General features: G+C 37.4%; 8 protein-coding genes and 1 non-coding gene across 9 annotated transcripts; 5 read left to right on the plus strand and 4 right to left on the minus strand.

Moving 5' to 3' along the window:
* Window positions 1-815: 815 nt before the first annotated feature.
* Window positions 816-1,232, minus strand: B0P05DRAFT_547891 (uncharacterized protein). Its single transcript, XM_051578956.1, has one exon. The coding sequence runs from the start codon at window positions 1,108-1,110 to the stop codon at window positions 877-879; it is 234 nt and encodes a 77-aa protein (XP_051433324.1). The 5' UTR covers window positions 1,111-1,232; the 3' UTR covers window positions 816-876.
* On the minus strand, window positions 1,056-2,039 carry B0P05DRAFT_547893 (Tat binding protein 1-interacting protein-domain-containing protein). The gene is made up of 5 exons (XM_051578957.1): window positions 1,995-2,039; window positions 1,906-1,956; window positions 1,614-1,859; window positions 1,369-1,568; window positions 1,056-1,324 (listed from the first exon to the last, which is right to left on the minus strand). Exons 1-5 carry the CDS (start codon window positions 2,032-2,034, stop codon window positions 1,208-1,210), a joined length of 654 nt encoding a protein of 217 aa, XP_051433325.1. The 5' UTR covers window positions 2,035-2,039; the 3' UTR covers window positions 1,056-1,207.
* A 65-nt stretch (window positions 2,040-2,104) lies between these two features.
* Window positions 2,105-4,374, plus strand: B0P05DRAFT_547898 (Alpha/Beta hydrolase protein). Its single transcript, XM_051578958.1, has 7 exons — window positions 2,105-2,376; window positions 2,423-2,556; window positions 2,613-2,710; window positions 2,764-3,108; window positions 3,152-3,548; window positions 3,600-4,033; window positions 4,075-4,374. Exons 1-7 carry the CDS (start codon window positions 2,199-2,201, stop codon window positions 4,130-4,132), a joined length of 1,644 nt encoding a protein of 547 aa, XP_051433326.1. The 5' UTR covers window positions 2,105-2,198; the 3' UTR covers window positions 4,133-4,374.
* A 1-nt stretch (window position 4,375) lies between these two features.
* On the plus strand, window positions 4,376-5,865 carry B0P05DRAFT_512800 (uncharacterized protein; the record flags this gene model as incomplete). The annotated part of the gene is made up of 5 exons (XM_051575646.1): window positions 4,376-4,498; window positions 4,546-4,637; window positions 4,695-5,051; window positions 5,098-5,301; window positions 5,350-5,865. The coding sequence occupies exons 1-5, from the start codon at window positions 4,432-4,434 to the stop codon at window positions 5,863-5,865; spliced, it is 1,236 nt and encodes a 411-aa protein (XP_051433327.1). The 5' UTR covers window positions 4,376-4,431.
* B0P05DRAFT_512803 (uncharacterized protein) lies at window positions 5,846-7,140 on the minus strand. The gene has a single exon (XM_051575647.1). It carries the CDS (start codon window positions 6,958-6,960, stop codon window positions 5,872-5,874), a length of 1,089 nt encoding a protein of 362 aa, XP_051433328.1. The 5' UTR covers window positions 6,961-7,140; the 3' UTR covers window positions 5,846-5,871.
* A 589-nt stretch (window positions 7,141-7,729) lies between these two features.
* Window positions 7,730-7,811, minus strand: B0P05DRAFT_t61. Its single transcript has one exon. It is a non-coding gene; the product is annotated as a tRNA-Ser (tRNA).
* A 1,116-nt stretch (window positions 7,812-8,927) lies between these two features.
* Window positions 8,928-9,706, plus strand: B0P05DRAFT_588581 (uncharacterized protein; the record flags this gene model as incomplete). Its single annotated transcript, XM_051582675.1, has 7 exons — window positions 8,928-8,933; window positions 8,986-9,066; window positions 9,109-9,165; window positions 9,210-9,291; window positions 9,346-9,458; window positions 9,503-9,592; window positions 9,650-9,706. 7 exons carry the CDS (start codon window positions 8,928-8,930, stop codon window positions 9,704-9,706), a joined length of 486 nt encoding a protein of 161 aa, XP_051433329.1.
* Window positions 9,481-10,712, plus strand: B0P05DRAFT_156122 (uncharacterized protein). The gene is made up of 3 exons (XM_051573097.1): window positions 9,481-9,592; window positions 9,650-9,920; window positions 9,973-10,712. Exons 2-3 carry the CDS (start codon window positions 9,767-9,769, stop codon window positions 10,464-10,466), a joined length of 648 nt encoding a protein of 215 aa, XP_051433330.1. The 5' UTR covers window positions 9,481-9,592; window positions 9,650-9,766; the 3' UTR covers window positions 10,467-10,712.
* Window positions 10,713-14,278: 3,566 nt separating this feature from the next.
* On the plus strand, window positions 14,279-17,344 carry B0P05DRAFT_597937 (rRNA processing/ribosome biogenesis-domain-containing protein). The gene is made up of 7 exons (XM_051583163.1): window positions 14,279-15,062; window positions 15,109-15,270; window positions 15,317-15,590; window positions 15,643-15,769; window positions 15,815-15,902; window positions 15,962-16,062; window positions 16,112-17,344. The coding sequence occupies exons 1-7, from the start codon at window positions 14,730-14,732 to the stop codon at window positions 17,271-17,273; spliced, it is 2,247 nt and encodes a 748-aa protein (XP_051433331.1). The 5' UTR covers window positions 14,279-14,729; the 3' UTR covers window positions 17,274-17,344.
* The last annotated feature ends 14 nt before the right edge of the window (window positions 17,345-17,358 follow it).

A 17,358-nucleotide genomic window follows, 5' to 3' on the forward strand; every position in this document is an offset into this window, starting at 1 on the left:
CGGTTAAATGAGCACTCAACGAAGATTGAAATGCATTGTTTACGATCATTCCAAAATATCAAAAAATTCTCCATAAATCCGTGTTTGCTTCAGTCATGCTTCAAGGCGCGGTTATTTCTTTTGGATATCTTAGCAAAAGTTGTAAATATTTTTCCTCTCTTTCTAACGATGTAACGACTGTAGAGACTTTAGACGTAAGATCTTGAGAGTAGAGCTATATTAGTTTATCGGTTTTTGAGCTGTAGAACCGTATTTTTGCTTCAAAACCTTGGAGCAAAAGCAATCATAGGAAGCTACATTTTTTACTGCACATAATGAGTACTTGCGCGTATCACTTGCTCTGTTTTTTGTTTGACAAAGTCCAAAAGAAGCAAAATTGGCATTTTTATCATGTTGATGTTTTTGGTTAAGAATTGCTCCCAGAAGTGCTCTATTGCTTAGCAAACATGATTCGTTTATATTTTGGTTATTTAGTGGTGTTAAAATGAGCTTTCTTTTTGTTTTAACTCTCGTCATAAAGGAGTAAAATATCATAAACTGCATTAAATTAAACAACAAGTGGCTTAACTATCCCTTTCTTTTTAGCCATACAAGTTAAACTTTGAAAGCTGTTGTCACATCATGCTCCTTTCTTCCTCCAGTATAGTTTCCTCCCCATAAAAAAAAAACTTGCGAATCAAACAAAACCTTTAATATTTACATATACATACACACATGAATTAGTTCATTAATTTGCCCAAAAGACTTTTACTGTTGTCACTACCAATGGAAGACATCAAGCCAGAATAGTATTTGGGATTACTAGCAGGTGATAAAATTCTTTCTGATAATGGATACTAAATATGATCCCTTGGAGGTAAATATACGCTCTTGGTCTTATTCTCTTTTTTTTTTCCTCACCTTTGTTTTGAATTCGTTATTAACAAGTTTTTCCAATGCTTTAAATTCGTTTTCTACTTGGACCATATTTATTTTTTCGGTTTGAAAGGTTTCTTCGATACGTTTTGTCAGCACTTGCTTCAAGTCGCGGTTAGGTCTCACTTTATCTACTGGCCATTTTTGTAAAACTTTTAAAAAAGAACGATAAAGAGGAAGTTCTGTAGCTGGCATGTTTATGTATCAAACAAAGAAAAAAAAATAAAAGAAAAAGAGAGAGATAGCCAGGGTATCAACATGCATATTCGGAGCATAAAAAGAAAGAGAGAAATCAATCCAATGGATCTTTATCAAAAGGTATAGGATCTTCTTCGACGCCTAGTTCTTCTTTCAACTCCTTCGGATTGCCTGGGTAATTCTCAGTAACCGTCTTGAATATGTCATTAAACTAAGAGGCGCATGAGTCTAGAGATGTTTCTCATCCTTACTTACTAAGCGGCGTCTCTTTTTCCATAAATCTCTATTACGAGTGTATTCTTCATTGGTTCTTTTTCTCTTTTCAGGAGGGATAAGAACAGTGCCTGTTTTTATTTTATCTAATCTGTCCTTCAATATCTGGTTTTGAGCCTTGATCTTTTCTACCAATTGTTCTGCTTCGGTGGTTGTCGGTTTACTTGTTAACTGTGAAAATGCTGTCAGACGTTAGTATTCCATCATTTCTCAAACTCATTATTTACTTTGCTCTAGTTTCTTATTTTCAGCCAAGAGTTCTTCATATTTCTGGTCAAGCTCAATCATAGATTTTTCCATTTTTTCAATGTCTTGCTCTGAAGGACCATTTTCATCCTTGGCTTGCTTAACTGAATAAATAAGTGTTTTACCATACGTCTTTGAAAAGACAAGATCTTCATCAATCAATCTTTCCAATACTTTAGCAATGACTGATTTAGAATACTTGTTGTGTAAGTTATTGAAAATATCAGCTATCAAAAGAGTGAATGATTCTTTTCTATTTCTATTAATACTTACTTGCGCTATAAGGCCGATTTGACTTGGTCAAGTATTCCAAAATAGCAGATTCTATGCATATCAGATCATGTTTCTTATCGTATCCTTACCTTCTTCTTTGCTGGTGCCACTCGACTTTTTCTTTGCCATTTTTGAAAATAGAAGGGAAAGAAAGAAAAAAATTGACACAATGCAATGCTGGCATTTATCATGATGGGGTGTGTTTAGCAAGCCCATTTTAGGCCTTGTTCTTTTTTTTTCATTTTTCATTCTCTCTCTCTCTCTTTTAAAAGACTAGATCAAGAAAGACGAGTATGCAATCGCTAGCAAGAATGTATGGAGAGACAGCACTTGTATTATCTTTGATAGCTTCAGTTAGTTATTATTACCTCTATCGTGACAAGAGGTTTACTTTATCAGAAAGATTGTACTATTTAGTATGTAAACGAAATATACAAGAAGCCCTATTAGAACATGAATTATTAAAAGAACGTAAGTGACATGAACAAAGCTTTAATCTCACACAAAAGTATGGTAGCCGAACCCGATATTATCACTGAAAACACTCAATTTGTCGAAATCAATGGTCACCAAATTCGTATTGTACATATTATTCATGAGCTTGGTAGTAAAGTACCTTTGATTGTGTTTATTCACGGACTGGGCGGACAAGTAAGTGGAGTGGTAGAATGACATGTACTGACACATTGCTTCTTTTTGGACATAAGGTGTCACAATGGAAATGTCAAATTGAATACTTTTCACAGACCGCACACATCTTGGCTATTGATCTGTTAGGTTGTGGTAAAAGTGAAGTGACAAAAGAGTAAAGTTGTTGTTTTTTAAAAAAAAATCATTTAAACTCATACTGTTTTATAGCTGGGATGCATATACAACAGAATCGCTTGTAGAAGATGTTAAACAATTGTTATTAGAGCGCTATCAATACCCAGAAACAGTTATCATTGCTCATTCTTATGGTTGCTCAGTCGCTGCTTTTGTGGCTGCATCACCAGAGATACAGCCCATCTTCAAGGGACTTGTCTTAATCTCACCTAAAGAGCATATCAGTGATACACAAAAGAGGAATCAAAAGAGATTAAGGTGGATTCCTGATTGGCTATTTAATTGTGCTCGGACAGCAGACAGAAAAGGTGGTCTAAACTCAAAAAGCGTGGATCGTTTTTTAGGCACTGAACTATCAGACCCAGATATTCGTAAAAAGTAAACATTATGCAGCTATATGATTTACTGACACTTTATGTAGTCAATTGAGATGGAATCTTCAGAGTAAAACATCTGTCTATAAACGATTTGTTCGAGGTGCTAGTTTCCCTACACCTTCTGTTTACCAAAAGATCAAAGTGGGAGTTTTGCTGATTGGTGGAGGACAAGACACAATCACACCGCCTACAGACATGAATGCCATTCGAAACCATTTATTACAAGCCAATGTGACACAAGCAGAGAATATACGTGTGCCTGTACCTTATGTCATTCCTGATGTAGGACATGTGCCTATGGTGGTTCATCCAGAACTAGTCAATCCTGCCATTTCTGATTTCCTTATCAAAAACTGTGGATTAAATACGCTGAGTGGGGCATGGCAAATACTTCATAAAACAAAAGGTGAGAATAAATGGGATTTGAAAAACTATGCCAAGGTAAATGCATACCATGCTATATACATATATGTATTCATTTTCAATGGTTAGTGGGTGAGTGTAGCCAATATTACCAAAGAGCCCATAGGACCTTCACTATTTCGTGCGATGAAAGTCATGCGTCAGACAGATACTTCACATTGCCCTTCTGCCTTATTGGCCAAGTATCCAGAAATCAGATTCATTATTGATATCTCGAACGATACACCTCCTTATCGATCCAGTGATTTTGAACATTCACGTATAGAATACATTAAATTCAAGACAGTCAGCAAGATTCCACCCACAAGAGAAGAAGTAGCTAAATTTAATGAGATTGCTGCTGCTTGTTGGGACAAGAATCCCGAGGCTCAAATTGCAGTCCATTGTCACTATGGCTTTAATCGTACTGGATTCTTCATTTGTTGTTACATGATAGAAAGACTAGGTGTTTCTGTGCCTGATGCACTTCGGTATTTTAAGCAAGTGAGACCCCCAGGCATAAGGTAAAGTGTATACTGACTTACTGGCAACTCATCCATTTTAGGCATGCTCATTTTATTGATGAACTCTATCTTCGTTATGTGTTGAACCAGTGTAATTAGATGTACAGAATAAAGAAAAAATAATAGAATAGAGAAAATCATACCGCAAGCAGGATTTTTGTTGGTATATTAGGAGTTGAGGAACATGTTGCTTAAAAAATAAGATTGAGTGTAAGTAAAGTATGATCCTTCATAGACGCAATTGGCTATTTTATTTAGGAGTTTTATTTTAAAAAGGGTGATTCATATACATAAAAGTCAGTCAACTGTGTATATAGTCCTCCTTCTTTCCTCCTTGAAGAAGACACATTTAAAACACACACAAAAAATTTTTTTCTTTCTTCTCTCTTTCTTTCTTAATGATTGGCATGCCTTGTTTAGGAGCTAGAAGAAAATCTACCAGTACTGTTGCTACACTCCCAAAAGGTAAGCATGCATAAAATGTAACACAACCCTCATGTGTCATTTTTTAGGTACCAACAGTATCAGAAGAGAAAGTATAGCTAGTCAACAAGCATCCAAACTAGCACAAATTCAACAAGAATATAATAATTTGAAATCACAGGTAAGTTTTCCTACTCCTTGCCTTTATTAAAAAAAATTACAATGAAATTCATTACAGAACATGCAACATCTGGACCTTATTACTAAACAATCAAGTGAAATTGAGCAATTAAAACAAGAGTTGACAACAATCAAACTATCAGATAAAGAAAGACAGGAATTACTTGAAAAAAGTCAACAACGTATTCAAGAACTTGAATCAGCACAACAAGAAGCTGTTGTGTCTTCATTATCTGTTCAGGATCCAATACCATTAGAGGAATTACAAAGCCAATTGGAAGAAAAGGACAAGGTGATAGATAGACAACAAGCAGAGTTTGAAAAGCTGAAAGCACAATGGGAAATTGAAAGAGCTGAATTGGTCAAGCCTGCCTTGGAGCAAGTGTCGGCACAATTGGAAGAATTAAAACAGACAGTAACGTATAACCCATATTTGTGCTATTGACTCATGTGTCTGATAGAATAAAATGGCAGTGGAAAGACTGAACGAAAAAGAAAACGAGTTGGTTGAATTACGTGCGGAACTGAGCCGAAAAGATAGACAACCCAAACAACAGTTCACAGCCACAAGAGACCAAGAAAAAAGACTGAATCGATTGACCATGGACCTTGAAAACGATCGCTTATTGGTACAGAAATTAGAAGAACTGAATCAACAACTGGAGGTAATAAAAGCATTTAGAATGATAAGTAAATCTAACCTTGACTTGTAGGCTCAAAAACAAAAGCATGAAGCAATTTTGGAGTCTCATGCTAAAGTCATTGCAGAAAAGGACAAGGCGCTTTTACAGCACCAAAAATCATTGGATCAACTTAAACTTGCACATGAAAATGATACCAAGACATTGGAACAAGAACAAATGCACAACCTTAAAAAGCTTGAACTTAAGCATCAATATGCCATTGATGCTCTTACAAAACGCTTAAAGCAAGCTGAAAACCAAGCCAAGTCACATGTAAATGATGAATTGGACAAGATCTTGGTTGAATTTGAACAATCTCAACACAGCCATTCGGTTGAACTAGCTTCTTTGCAACAATCGCATCAAGAACAATTGTCTGTCATGAAACGAGACCAACAACAAGAAATCAAAAACTTAATGACGGGAGAAAAAGTAGACAGTTTCTTTAATCAACAAAATAGTGTTGATTCTGTCCCTTCTTTAACAAACAACGTAGCTAAACTAAAAGACAACGCAAAGTTTAATTGGCCACCTGTAGCTGTCTAATAAAGTTTATTTTAAAAAGGGATAATCAATAAAACCCTTCGGACCACGGGTGTAAAAAGTGGAACGATCATATTTGTTGAGTTCTGAACCATTCAAGAGTCGTTGAGGCAAATCAGGATTAGCAATAAAGGCACGGCCAAAGGCAATCATACTTCCTGTCTTTTCAGCAAATTCAAAAGCATATTCTCTTGCAGTTGAGAAGCCACTTGCAGTAATCAATGGACCCTTCCAGATCTTTCTAAAGGGCTCAAGCGTATCGTTTGTTGTTGCTTCATCGCTCATATGCACGTCTGCACGGGGCTCGATAAAGTGAAGATAAGCCAAGTCAGGGTGTCTCTCTTGAATGCGAGAAACCAGATAACTTGTTGTAGCGACAACATCCTCATCTTGCATGCCACCAAAGGTTGAACCAGGAGAAAGACGGACACCAATACGATCAGCACCAACAGCATCAGTGATTGTATCAATAATTTCGAGAGCCAATCGAGTACGGTTTTCTACAGAGCCACCATAGTTATCTGTTCGCTTGTTAGAACCTGAATTGATAAACTGATCAATAATAAAGCCACCACCACATTGGATTTCAACACCATCAAACCCAGCTTCGATAGCATTCACAACAGCTTGGCGAAATTCCTGAATAAGACCCTGAATTTCATCAATTGTAAGAGGACGAGGAACTTCATGAGCCTCACCGAACCAACTGGGGCCTTCTATAGGGACATCACTAGCAGATACAACTTGTTCTTGGTTGGGATTGTTCTTGCTGAAAGCTGCACGCCCAATGTGCCATAATTGTAAGTAGATCACTGCCTTCTTTTCATGGACAGCGCGGGTGACCTTTTTCCAGCCTTCGATCTGTTTCTGTGAATAGATACCAGGAATATAAGGGATACCTCCTGCACGGTCTGTGATAAAAGTAGCTTCAGTAATAAGGAGGCCGCCTTCAGATGCACGTTGCTGATAGTATTCAGCTTGGATTTCTGTAGGAACACCGTCCTCAGTAGCACGGAATCGAGTTAATGGTGCAAGAATAACACGATGGTTAAGTGTGTGTCGACCAATTTTGATAGGAGAGAAAAGTGCAGTAGACATTATAAATGATGTTGAGTTGATAAGAGTGTCTGTTTATGCATACGCTTTTATATATAACATTCTTGATCTTGCTGAATAATCTTACCAAGATGAACCTTTTTTAATCATCTGACTTGATTAATAAGCATTTGATGCGTTATGCAATTTTTCTGTAAAATTTCTTTTTCGCCAACAAGATACATACAATTGATAGAGATATTTCCATTTTCAGAATAGGCTCATTTGCGTGCGTAATCACATTCACAAAATCAGAAACCATTTGCTGTATTGTAAAACAAAATTAGAGAGAGAGAGAGAGAGAGAGACGAAAAGGTCTAATATGCGAATAGTTAAAGATGGAAAAAAGAATACAAATAGAATAATGAACCTGTCAAGATATTGATCTTTACATAGTTACCTGCCTAGACATTGGTCTTCAATGTCGACAAAATTGTTTGCGCATAAACTCAAAACACACTCAAAGAGTGAATAGTTGGTACTACCCTTTTCTTTTGATTAATAATAACAACCTTGTTATTCGATATCAGGGAAATAAGATTTAAGAAATCAGATAAAGTGTTCGGTTATTTGATTTTTCAATAAAAGTGCCCATTTGATCTTTATATCATACTTGGTTAGTTTTTATAATTTAGAACACTCCTTTAAATCCAAACATATTGTTTACTGAAAAAATAAATAAAAAAAATTCGAAAAAGCTTTGGTAATCAATGTAGAAACCAAAAGTCAATCTGTGAGTCTCCCTTGCAAAAATTTGAAAAGTAAAAGATGTCGTCGCCAGCAGGATTTGAACCTGCGCAGGCAGAGCCTATATGATTTCTAGTCATACTCCTTAACCACTCGGACATAGCGACTTGTTGTGATTGTCATGTGCGCATGTTTATTAAGGCTCACTTTTTTGGTTTCTTTCGCAGTCTTTCGAGTGATTTTATTATGTTAACAGATCTTCAAATTGGAATGGTACATGTCTCTGATGTTTCTTATTTGTTCTACTTCTTCCGTATGTTGTTTCGTGATATTTCGCTGTGATTTAATTGTGTATTTTATTTTATTTTGTTTTGTTTGTTGTGAACATATATGAATTCATATGCATAGATCAATGCATGATGATTTTGGCAAAAAACCAGATCACATCTATGGTGTGATGATCTGACATTAAATAAGTCTTCATTTACATACTAAAATACATCATAATCAATTTACATCAGAAATAGACATAAAAGAACCTCTTGTACTGAATAAGACAATGTATCTTTTAATAGATCAAGACGTATAACCGAAATCCATAATTTACATTATTTAATTAATTTAAAGTAGTCTATGACAATAGAGACTCAGTCATTTGCATGAGCTCTACTACTACTTACTCCGACATCTCTTCATATATAAATACCTAGAGAATGAAGTGCTAGAAAGAGATATATATATATTTTTGGATAATAAACCTATACAAGTTCTAATCGACTTCTTTGTTTTTATCTTCTCTCTTACATCACAACAACAAGCAATTGTCTTTGTAGAAATTTATTCTAAAGAAAGTATAAAAGACTTAAAGAACTTTAGAAGGAATAAAAACATCTTTAATAATTGATATCTTTTTTTCTAAAATTTTATTTTTACATATATCTTCATTGTCTTTTGAAGGAACTGTGCCTAAGATTATAATCTCTCTATTTGTGTCTATCCCTCTATAATTACAATAGTCTTTAAAGTCTTCTGTTGTTAATTATTGGTTTATCTCTTATATTTGTTAGTCTTGTCGTTCAAGATAAACACAAAGGGAAAAAGAGAGGGTTGTCATGATTACTGTTTTGCATTTTAATATATATACATTAATATAAAGTAAATCACGTGACTGTGCGGTAGTTTGGATTGATCTCTTCATCGTCTTATATTAGTCCGGCTCATAGTGCCTTTCCTTATGCTTTCGTTACTTCAGTTTTACTCTTCCTTTTTTTTTTTCTTACACTATGGTTGTAAGTAACTTCAGCACCTGTGTAATGAGTCTCAAGTAGTTATATTACTTAGAAATTAGGTTTATATCTCAAAGCTGATCTCGAAAACGTCACTGATCTTGCTCCTATTGAAGACTTTGAGTGGTATTTCAAGGTATGTTTGAATCATTTGTATGCTATAATAACGTGTCAACAGATTGAATGTACTAGTTGTCACGAAGTAGATGATAGTTGGATCTCTTTCAACCAACAGGTAGCATAGTATGACTCATTGCACAATAAAAATAACAAGTACAGGATGAATATGACATGAATTCTTCTCGAGGTACTGCCAATTTAGTGATGCGCTGTAAGTTTTGTAAGCGTGATATGACTGCCCGTAAGTAAAAAAAAAAAAAAAAAAAAAAAATCTCCATAAGCTAATATTTGATAGAATTTGAACCTTCTTTCAAACTCAAGAGTTATGATGCAGAACAAAATGGCAAATTCCAACAAATTGCTCAATTTGATTGCCGTGGTTTAGAATTAGTTGATTTTGATCCTAGAGTAAGTACATGTATTTTTGAGAATAGTTGCTCATGTTTAAATAGGAATCTTGGGTTGCAAAAGGTGTTGAATCTGGTACCGTATTTGAAGATATTGATTTGACAGAAAAAGAATGGGTTGAATATGATGAGAAGGTAAAAAAAAAAAATTGATATTCTGCATGAATTAAACTTATTTTTTTTTTTTTGAAGTCTGGTGAACCCGTTGGCATTAACAACATCGAAGTTGAATTTAGAAAAGAGAAATAAATAACTAAAAAAAAAAAATGACACTAAAAAAAAACTTTTTTCTTCTTCCTTTGTTTCATTATGACTAAACTAAACGCTGTTCCTTTTCACCAAAAAGCCTATTGGGAATCTCGATTCGAAAGAGAAAAACACTTTGAATGGCTATTGACATGGGACGATGTCAAACCCATAATAGAGCCTTTTATACAAGAACAACAAGATATACTTCACCTCGGTAAACTAAGAACAAAGACATAACAACATCGAGAAACTAAACCATCATATAGGCTGTGGCAATTCTGAACTTGCATTTCAAATAGTTGACTCTGGCTACACCAACACGATTGTTAATGTAGATTATGCAGAAAATGTGATAGAACACATGAAGACAGTAACACAACAACGGGAAAATCCTGCTTATGCGGGTATTTCTTGGATCTCAGGCGATTGTTTAAATCACCTACAATCTTGTCTACCTCAGCCTGAATACGCTGTCTTGATTGACAAAAGTCTAGTGGATACAATTGCCTGTGGTGATGATGATCATCAAACACGCGTCAAGACATTAGCCAAAGAAATGCTTTCTGTGGCCAAACCAGGCGCTGTTTGGTTCTCTATCTCATTTTCAGGCGAGCGTGAATTCTTAATAGATGATGCAAGCAATGCTTATTGGAAAACAGAAAGAAAACTTCCTGTTGAAGTGAACCAACCCAATGATAAGCCTGGTGCACCTGCTATTTACTATTATGTTTACATGAATAAAAAAATAGTCGTTTATTAAACTAGCCAAATGTTTGACTGATTCTTCCTCCACGCTTTGCTCTACTAAGACGCCATTCGTTTGGTTTTTCGTATCTGTTATAAAGAGGCTCCACCTTTTCTTGCTTTTTACGCTTGGAAATCTTGTTGGCATCTGCAATACGGAAGAAAGTAGGGGCTGCTTCTGTTAACCACTTTGGATCAATGGCTGTTACTTCACGCATATATTCTTTGGATGTAAACACAATTTCATGGTAAATCACCCTGAATATTGTCATCAGTACAAGAATAGTGTGTCCAATTTAGACTTACCATTCAGGTCCCTTATTGAATAATGCACTGGAAGGGTGAATATAGACAGGCGTACCTTCTAATAATGTCTTGTAACCTTCTTGAGGATCCTTTTTAGCCGCATTTCTAAAATAGCCGGAGACAAGTGCTCTTGATACTTTGGTATAATTTCTGCCACAAGAAACGATATCATGACGGTATCTACATTAAGGTCAACGACTTACGCTATGACTATGATCAGCTTACCTGTCCATAATACCCAACAACTGCTTTCTAACATCTTGTGCTCGTTTCATGCTACGTGCTTGAATATAATTATCAAAACACCAAGCATTTGAAAACTTGCTTCCTTTCCATCCGTTATAGACTGTCAAGAGTGTTAAATGGTCACCTTCAGGCTGATGAAACTTGGCTTTCTTTTGATCGGCCTGTGCTTGTTTTTCTTTAGGTCGATAAAACACATTTTGTGCAGTCAACATGGCAACAATGGTCAAAATCTCTTCAGAACAACCCAAGTCAACAGACTGGATCAACATCTTGGACAATTGAGGTTCCAAGGGGAATTCAGCCATTTTACGACCCAAACGTGTCAAGAGACCTTCATCATCCAACGCTTGTAAGGCATAGAGTTGCTCAAGTGCCTGAATCAAGTTATTCTCAGGTGGAGGATCCATGAAATCAAAATGCAATAGATCATTGATACCCATAGCCTTCAATGTCAACACTGTCATGGACAAATTCAGCAATTGAATTTCAGGAATGGTGTTGGGCAACATTTCATTACGATAAGCCGTTTCTGTGTACAGACGATAGCATTTACCTGGACCCGTACGACCAGCTCGACCAGCACGTTGTCGAGCAGCGGCTTGAGAGATAGGCACCACGACCAAGGAGTCCATGCCGAGTTTAGCATCCCACTTGTTTTGTTTGACAAAACCAGGATCAATCACATAGTAAATACCGTCAATCGTAATAGACGTTTCAGCAATATTGGTAGCAATCACGACCTTACGACTACCAGGAGGTGCAGGATCAAAAATACGAGATTGCATTTCAGATGGTAAAGCACTGTAGACAGGCAAAATGATCAGCTCAGGCACATCATTACCTAACGCCTTCATACGTTCAAACAGGATCTCACACGCTGTATCAATTTCTTCTTGACCTGTCAAGAAAAGCAAAATATCACCTGGTGGTTCAGAGAGATGGATTTGCATGACTGTGATCAAGGCAGCGTCCAGGTAATCACTTTCAGGATCCTTAGTATACAATACTTCAACAGGATATGTTCGACCAGGAATAGTGAAGATAGGACAGTTGTTGAAATAAGTAGCAAACTTATCAGCATCCAAAGTAGCAGAGGTAATGACCAGCTTCAGATCAGGTCTCTTTTTAGCAGCACGCTTCAATAAGCCAAACAAGACATCCGTCGAAATCGTACGTTCGTGTGCTTCATCCAGAATAACCACAGAGTATTGACTCATCTCTGGGTCAATCAGACATTCTCTTAAAAGCATACCATCTGTCATGTACTTGATACGTGTTTCTGGACTTGTACAATCCTCAAAACGAATCGTATAACCTACTTCTTGACCTACACGACAGCCTACTTCTTCAGCAACACGCTTAGCTACAGACATAGCAGCCACACGACGAGGTTGAGTACAGCCGATTCTACCATGATTTGCGAAGCCTTCTTCAGCCAGATATTGTGTCATTTGTGTTGTCTTTCCTGAACCAGTATCACCCACAACAATCAACATTTGATTCTAATATCGTATGTAAGTCTAGACACATAGATTGTGACATGGCTTACCTCTCTTACAGCTTCAATCAAAGAAGCTCTTAGCTTGAATGTAGGCAGAGACTCACGTTGTTCCTGAATTGACAAGTTGGTTACCTTACCAAACGTGGTCGCATTGTTAAAAGTGGCTTTTTTCCATTCAGGAATTTGATCTGCTTTGGCTGGCATACCACGAGCATCTTGAGCAAATTGTCTACCAGCAGGCCCAGCCATAGGGTCAATCCAGGTTGAATTCACATCTTGTGGCACGGCATCCATTTCCTGTTGTTGCTGTTGCTGTCTTAATTCTCTACGTTCTTTTGCTAAAGAGGCACCTGCTAAAGCAGATCGGTTGAGTGTACCATCAGGAATCTTGACCACCTTAACAGGACTGAGATCCAAGGTTTGAGATGTTTGACCCTTCAAAAAAGGTGGTTCTTCTTCTCGTACTTCAACATCAATTTCCTCTTCTGCCTCTACATTGCCAGCAAAATCATTATCTTCATTTAGCTCAGGATAGTCAGCAGGATCAACGACACCAGAAGCAATCAACTGTTTCAATTCCCATCGTTCAGGTGAAGACATTCTTTGTACAGAACGTGTAGGAATATCATCCATGCGTGCTGTGTTGTTTTCAATGTACGCATGGCGGTCGGGATTACGCGATGCAATAGCGTCTAATTCTTCTCTGGATCGCACACGCAAGTTGGGACTGAGATCTTCGCCTGTACGTTGATCGACATCTTTCATCGAGAGTCCAATACGATCATTCGTGACTGACATGACTTTGACTTTGACATGTTGTTTAGGTCGTACCACTTCACGAGGATGATTGACGCGTCCTTGAGCTAATGAACCCACATGGACAAGCCCTTCTGCTTTACCTCGAATACCTTCTAATCGAACAAAGGCACCAAAGTCCTTGACGTTCGTGACTGTGCCATGATAGATCTTGTAGATAACAGGTCTATCGTCCATCGTACGTCTTGAAGAAGGTGGTGGTGTACGTGAGCGTCTGCGTCGTGGGGATCGAGACCGGTGTCGTTGTCGTCGATCAGGCGAAGGTGAATGTCTACGTTTTGCTGGAGCATTGAGGCCTTCGAGTTCGGCCAACATGTCGTCTGCTACTTTCATGTCTTCGTGTCGTTTATTCTGCCAGTCAGGATCGTCTTGGACAGCTAAACCAGGGAACGCCTTGGTCTTGTCATCCACATTTTCGTCTCGATGAACCACAGGCTTTTTAGGCTTGAGGGTTTTGATGAGACGATCCAAGTTCTCTACAAAGGGGTCAGGGAAATCAGCTGCGGCTTCCTTGAGTGATTTTTTAAAGTTGTCCAAAGACCCGTTGGATTGGTCGTGTAAATGAATAATGAATTCAGCTACACATACGTTAATACTGCATTAGTTGAATAGACTGACTTACCAAGTACTTGTTCATGTAGACCTGTGTGATTGTAAAGCTCACTCACTACTTTTTGAACAAGAGACAAGTGTTCCAACTTTTCAAGGTCATCCATAGTGAACAGAAAGAAAAGCGTAGAAAATGCTATACTTACCAAGCAGACAGCTGTGACTTTATACGAATTCAATATCCGCCATTAGCTGCATTTCTCTTTTTTTTTTTGTACTAATTAGGTGGCATCTTTATAATAAAGGTCATATACATTGGTAGAAAGAGAGAGAGAGAGAGAGAGAGAGAGAGAGAGAGAGAGAGAGAGAGAGAGAGAGAGAGAGAGAGAGAGAGAGAGAGAGAGAGAGAGAGAGAGAGAGAGAGAGAGAGAGAGAGAGAGAGAGAGAGAGAGAGAGAGAGAGATTGTTGTTATTGCCTCTTTTGTTCTTTGTTTTTATTCACTTTTAAGCCAAAGACATACATATACATCAGAAAAGATAAACTTTAAAACCAATGGGTACAAACGTCTTGTATTAAATATAACAAACAGGTCGCTTAGTCGTGTTTGGTCCACACAAATAATTTCGACCTTCTATCTATGTTGTATCTTGCTATCCATGCTTTAGAATAGAGTCTTGATGCTTTATTGCATTGATATTTGATGAACTTGTATTTCATTTAGAATGCATTGGTTCATGTTTACAATTATGCAAAGAAGACTTAGTGACTGCCTAAACGGTGCAGTGGCTTAGTCCATATCATTTTTTAGCTGACAAGTCTACACTCTTTTCACCCTTTTCTCTCTTATAGACGCGCTCACCATGTCTCTTCAGCTATCTTCCACTAGCAAGCATGTACAGCTCACCAACAGTCTCCTTAGTCTTTACATGACCAATGACAACCTTATTCATCAAAACTTGTCTTTCATTCTCGACACGATTGTCAACCACCGTTTATTTAACGTGACAGAAACCGAAGAAATAGCTGCTGTCCATCGAAAATGGACTATTCGACTCAATGCACTTTTACAGTCTAAAAATATCCCTGCTCGCTGGTGTGGTATTGTACTTGTGCGTGTGACTTGTGAAAACTCGCATACGTTGCTTCTTGCGCATGCTAAATCATGGTGTGCTCAACTCTTGGGCTTTGTAGGCGTATGTATACAGTAGATAGCGACCCCTTATTCATAGGATTCTATAGAAACCAGAGCCTACCCTGATCCATCAAGAATCCATCCAGACATTATCGTCTTTATTTTCTTATACGGCCGATAAACCTGAATTACAAAGAGAGATTGCCACACCTCATCTTCAGCGTTACAATCAACTGTTGCTTCAATTAGGTCGTAAAGATGAATTGCTTGTAAGTCTTACAGACATATTGATTATTGTTGTGCTGATTGTATTAGCCTGTGGTGTTGAATGCATTGGTAGCCAATGTGAAGTCATTTCCTTCTACAGCTCGACATATTTCGGAACAATGTCTTCAGATCTGTCTTTCGTGTCTAGATGGCTCAAAAGAGGTCAGTCCAGAGACCATCAAGGCAGCCAATCAGTGTCTTGTTTGTCTGTATATTGCTGGTGGTAAAGCACAGATGGCAGATCAATGGAAAGATAGTTTATTACGTCTGATTGGCTCTGTTCATGAATGTTTGAGTCGATTGTTTGATACAGTAGATGAAGGTAAGCAAGTCATGGGTGATAGGATATATATATGCTCAAACATAGACTATAGAATCCCTTGATTCAGAATTACCAAAATCATATCCATTCCTTCCTGTTTCTTCAGATTATGTCGATGCTTTTCCTGTCTTGCTTCGACGTATTCAACTGATCCAGGATTGTATCTCTACCTTTTTAACGTAAGTGTGTTTATTTCAAATCACACTGAACTTATTACTGTACAGTACATCTACTTCTATTGCTGTAGGTGTTCCTGTGGTCCATTTAGTTGATTTGATTTGTCGTGTCTATAATGTGTTTGAAGGATCATTGGTAATCAAGCTAATTTAGACACACTTTGTGTATGTGCTGACAAAGGTTTCATTGTTTAGATGCGTGAATTTAAAGACAAGAGTGAATTTCTGACATTGATGATGTGTCTTCCTACTTTACATTTAAGTACAGCCAAGATGTTTACCAGTCTATTGTATTGGTAAGTTGGACATGTCAGCAACAACAAAAAAAAGCTGATACCTATGTAGTTCTGGTCAAGAATTGACTCGATACAACAAACTCTTTTCTCGTATTCTGCTTCGTCTCTTAAACGAACACAAACACAAACGCACATTGAAGACATCTATCTATCAATTGATATCCTTATGCTTAGAGAAATGTGGCTATAGTTTTGCTGAACATATCTGTAAACCCTTGGTATCGTCTATCCTTCAAGACCTTCATATTGTTGAACACAAAATAACGGCTGTTCAACATCAGCACAAGAAAAGAAAGACAGAAGTCACGAATTCAGATGCACTGACAAATAAACTCGTCTCCGTCTCATCCACTGATGTCCAAATAGCAGCACTCCAATCCCTCTGTACTCTATTGGAAGTGTTTGGATTTGCTATGGAGAACAACACAAGGGCATCTGTCGATAGTTTGATTCTCTCTCGACTAATCCAAATCATGCCACCGAGTGATATGTCAAATGAAGACGTGATTCTTGTAAAAGCAGTGTTGTACACTTGCTTAATTGCTTCTGTCACACATCCTATGGAGACACAGGCCAGTATTCTTCCCCACGCTGCTCGGCTCTTCTCTGCAGGTATCAATGACCAGTCACATCAGTTACAGTCTATCTGTAGAAAGGGAGCCAGTGTATGTGATTTAATTATGCATGCAAGATTGCCTCCTGTTCAACGTGTCATGCCAAAGACGGCACCTGTAGTGACAGTACAAGCATCAGAACAAGCATCAGAACAAGCATCAGAACAAGAATCAGAACAAGAATTAGAACAAGAAGAAACAATTCAAGAACAGCCAGTTGACAAACAAGATATCCGCATGGTCACCGAGACTCTAGAACAAGTCATTGAAAAGCCTTCTATCACTTTGCCTTCTGTTCAAGAATCTATCTCTCTAGAGACAAGCAATTCTATTTCTTTAGAAAGAAAAGAAGAGACAAGCAAGTCTGTTATTTTAGAAGAAGAAGAAGTAGTGTCTATTTCCTTAGAAAAAGAAGAACAGTCAGATAAGCCTGTCTCTTTATTACATGTTCAAGATCATAGTCCCTTGATAGATACGACACCTATTAAGCCTAGTACAACTGCCACTGAATTAGAAGCCATTGACTTGAGCCTTGATATCGATATGGATATGCCCATGATTGACTTGACTGGACCTGACTCAGAAGATGAAGAATAAAATAAGGTTTTCTCTTTTGTAAATAAGCTTGATTATGTAACATGATTTAAAATAAACAGTGGTTAAGTTTAGTTATATATGGGCC

Source organism: Gilbertella persicaria (assembly GCF_025201335.1).
Source record: "Gilbertella persicaria strain CBS 190.32 chromosome Unknown B0P05scaffold_28, whole genome shotgun sequence".
Taxonomy (NCBI): Eukaryota; Fungi; Mucoromycota; class Mucoromycetes; order Mucorales; family Choanephoraceae; genus Gilbertella; species Gilbertella persicaria.

Excerpts from the sequence above, each read along its gene's own strand:
- B0P05DRAFT_547898 (XM_051578958.1), top strand. The coding sequence starts at position 2,199 with ATGCAATCGCTAGCAAGAATGTATGGAGAGACAGCACTTGTATTATCT. Across the intron at positions 2,377-2,422 it reads ACATGAATTATTAAAAGAAC|CCGAACCCGATATTATCACT; the intron begins GTAAGTGACATG and ends AAAGTATGGTAG. Across the intron at positions 4,034-4,074 it reads GTGAGACCCCCAGGCATAAG|GCATGCTCATTTTATTGATG; the intron begins GTAAAGTGTATA and ends CATCCATTTTAG.
- B0P05DRAFT_512803 (XM_051575647.1), bottom strand. The coding sequence starts at position 6,960 with ATGTCTACTGCACTTTTCTCTCCTATCAAAATTGGTCGACACACACTT.
- B0P05DRAFT_547891 (XM_051578956.1), bottom strand. The coding sequence starts at position 1,110 with ATGCCAGCTACAGAACTTCCTCTTTATCGTTCTTTTTTAAAAGTTTTA.
- B0P05DRAFT_597937 (XM_051583163.1), top strand. The coding sequence starts at position 14,730 with ATGTCTCTTCAGCTATCTTCCACTAGCAAGCATGTACAGCTCACCAAC. Across the intron at positions 15,770-15,814 it reads TGTATCTCTACCTTTTTAAC|TACATCTACTTCTATTGCTG; the intron begins GTAAGTGTGTTT and ends ATTACTGTACAG. Across the intron at positions 16,063-16,111 it reads TTTACCAGTCTATTGTATTG|TTCTGGTCAAGAATTGACTC; the intron begins GTAAGTTGGACA and ends ATACCTATGTAG.
- B0P05DRAFT_156122 (XM_051573097.1), top strand. The coding sequence starts at position 9,767 with ATGACTAAACTAAACGCTGTTCCTTTTCACCAAAAAGCCTATTGGGAA. Across the intron at positions 9,921-9,972 it reads ACAAGATATACTTCACCTCG|GCTGTGGCAATTCTGAACTT; the intron begins GTAAACTAAGAA and ends ACCATCATATAG.
- B0P05DRAFT_547893 (XM_051578957.1), bottom strand. The coding sequence starts at position 2,034 with ATGGCAAAGAAAAAGTCGAGTGGCACCAGCAAAGAAGAAG. Across the intron at positions 1,957-1,994 it reads TGGCACCAGCAAAGAAGAAG|AATCTGCTATTTTGGAATAC; the intron begins GTAAGGATACGA and ends TGATATGCATAG. Across the intron at positions 1,569-1,613 it reads AAATAAGAAACTAGAGCAAA|CATTTTCACAGTTAACAAGT; the intron begins GTAAATAATGAG and ends AACGTCTGACAG.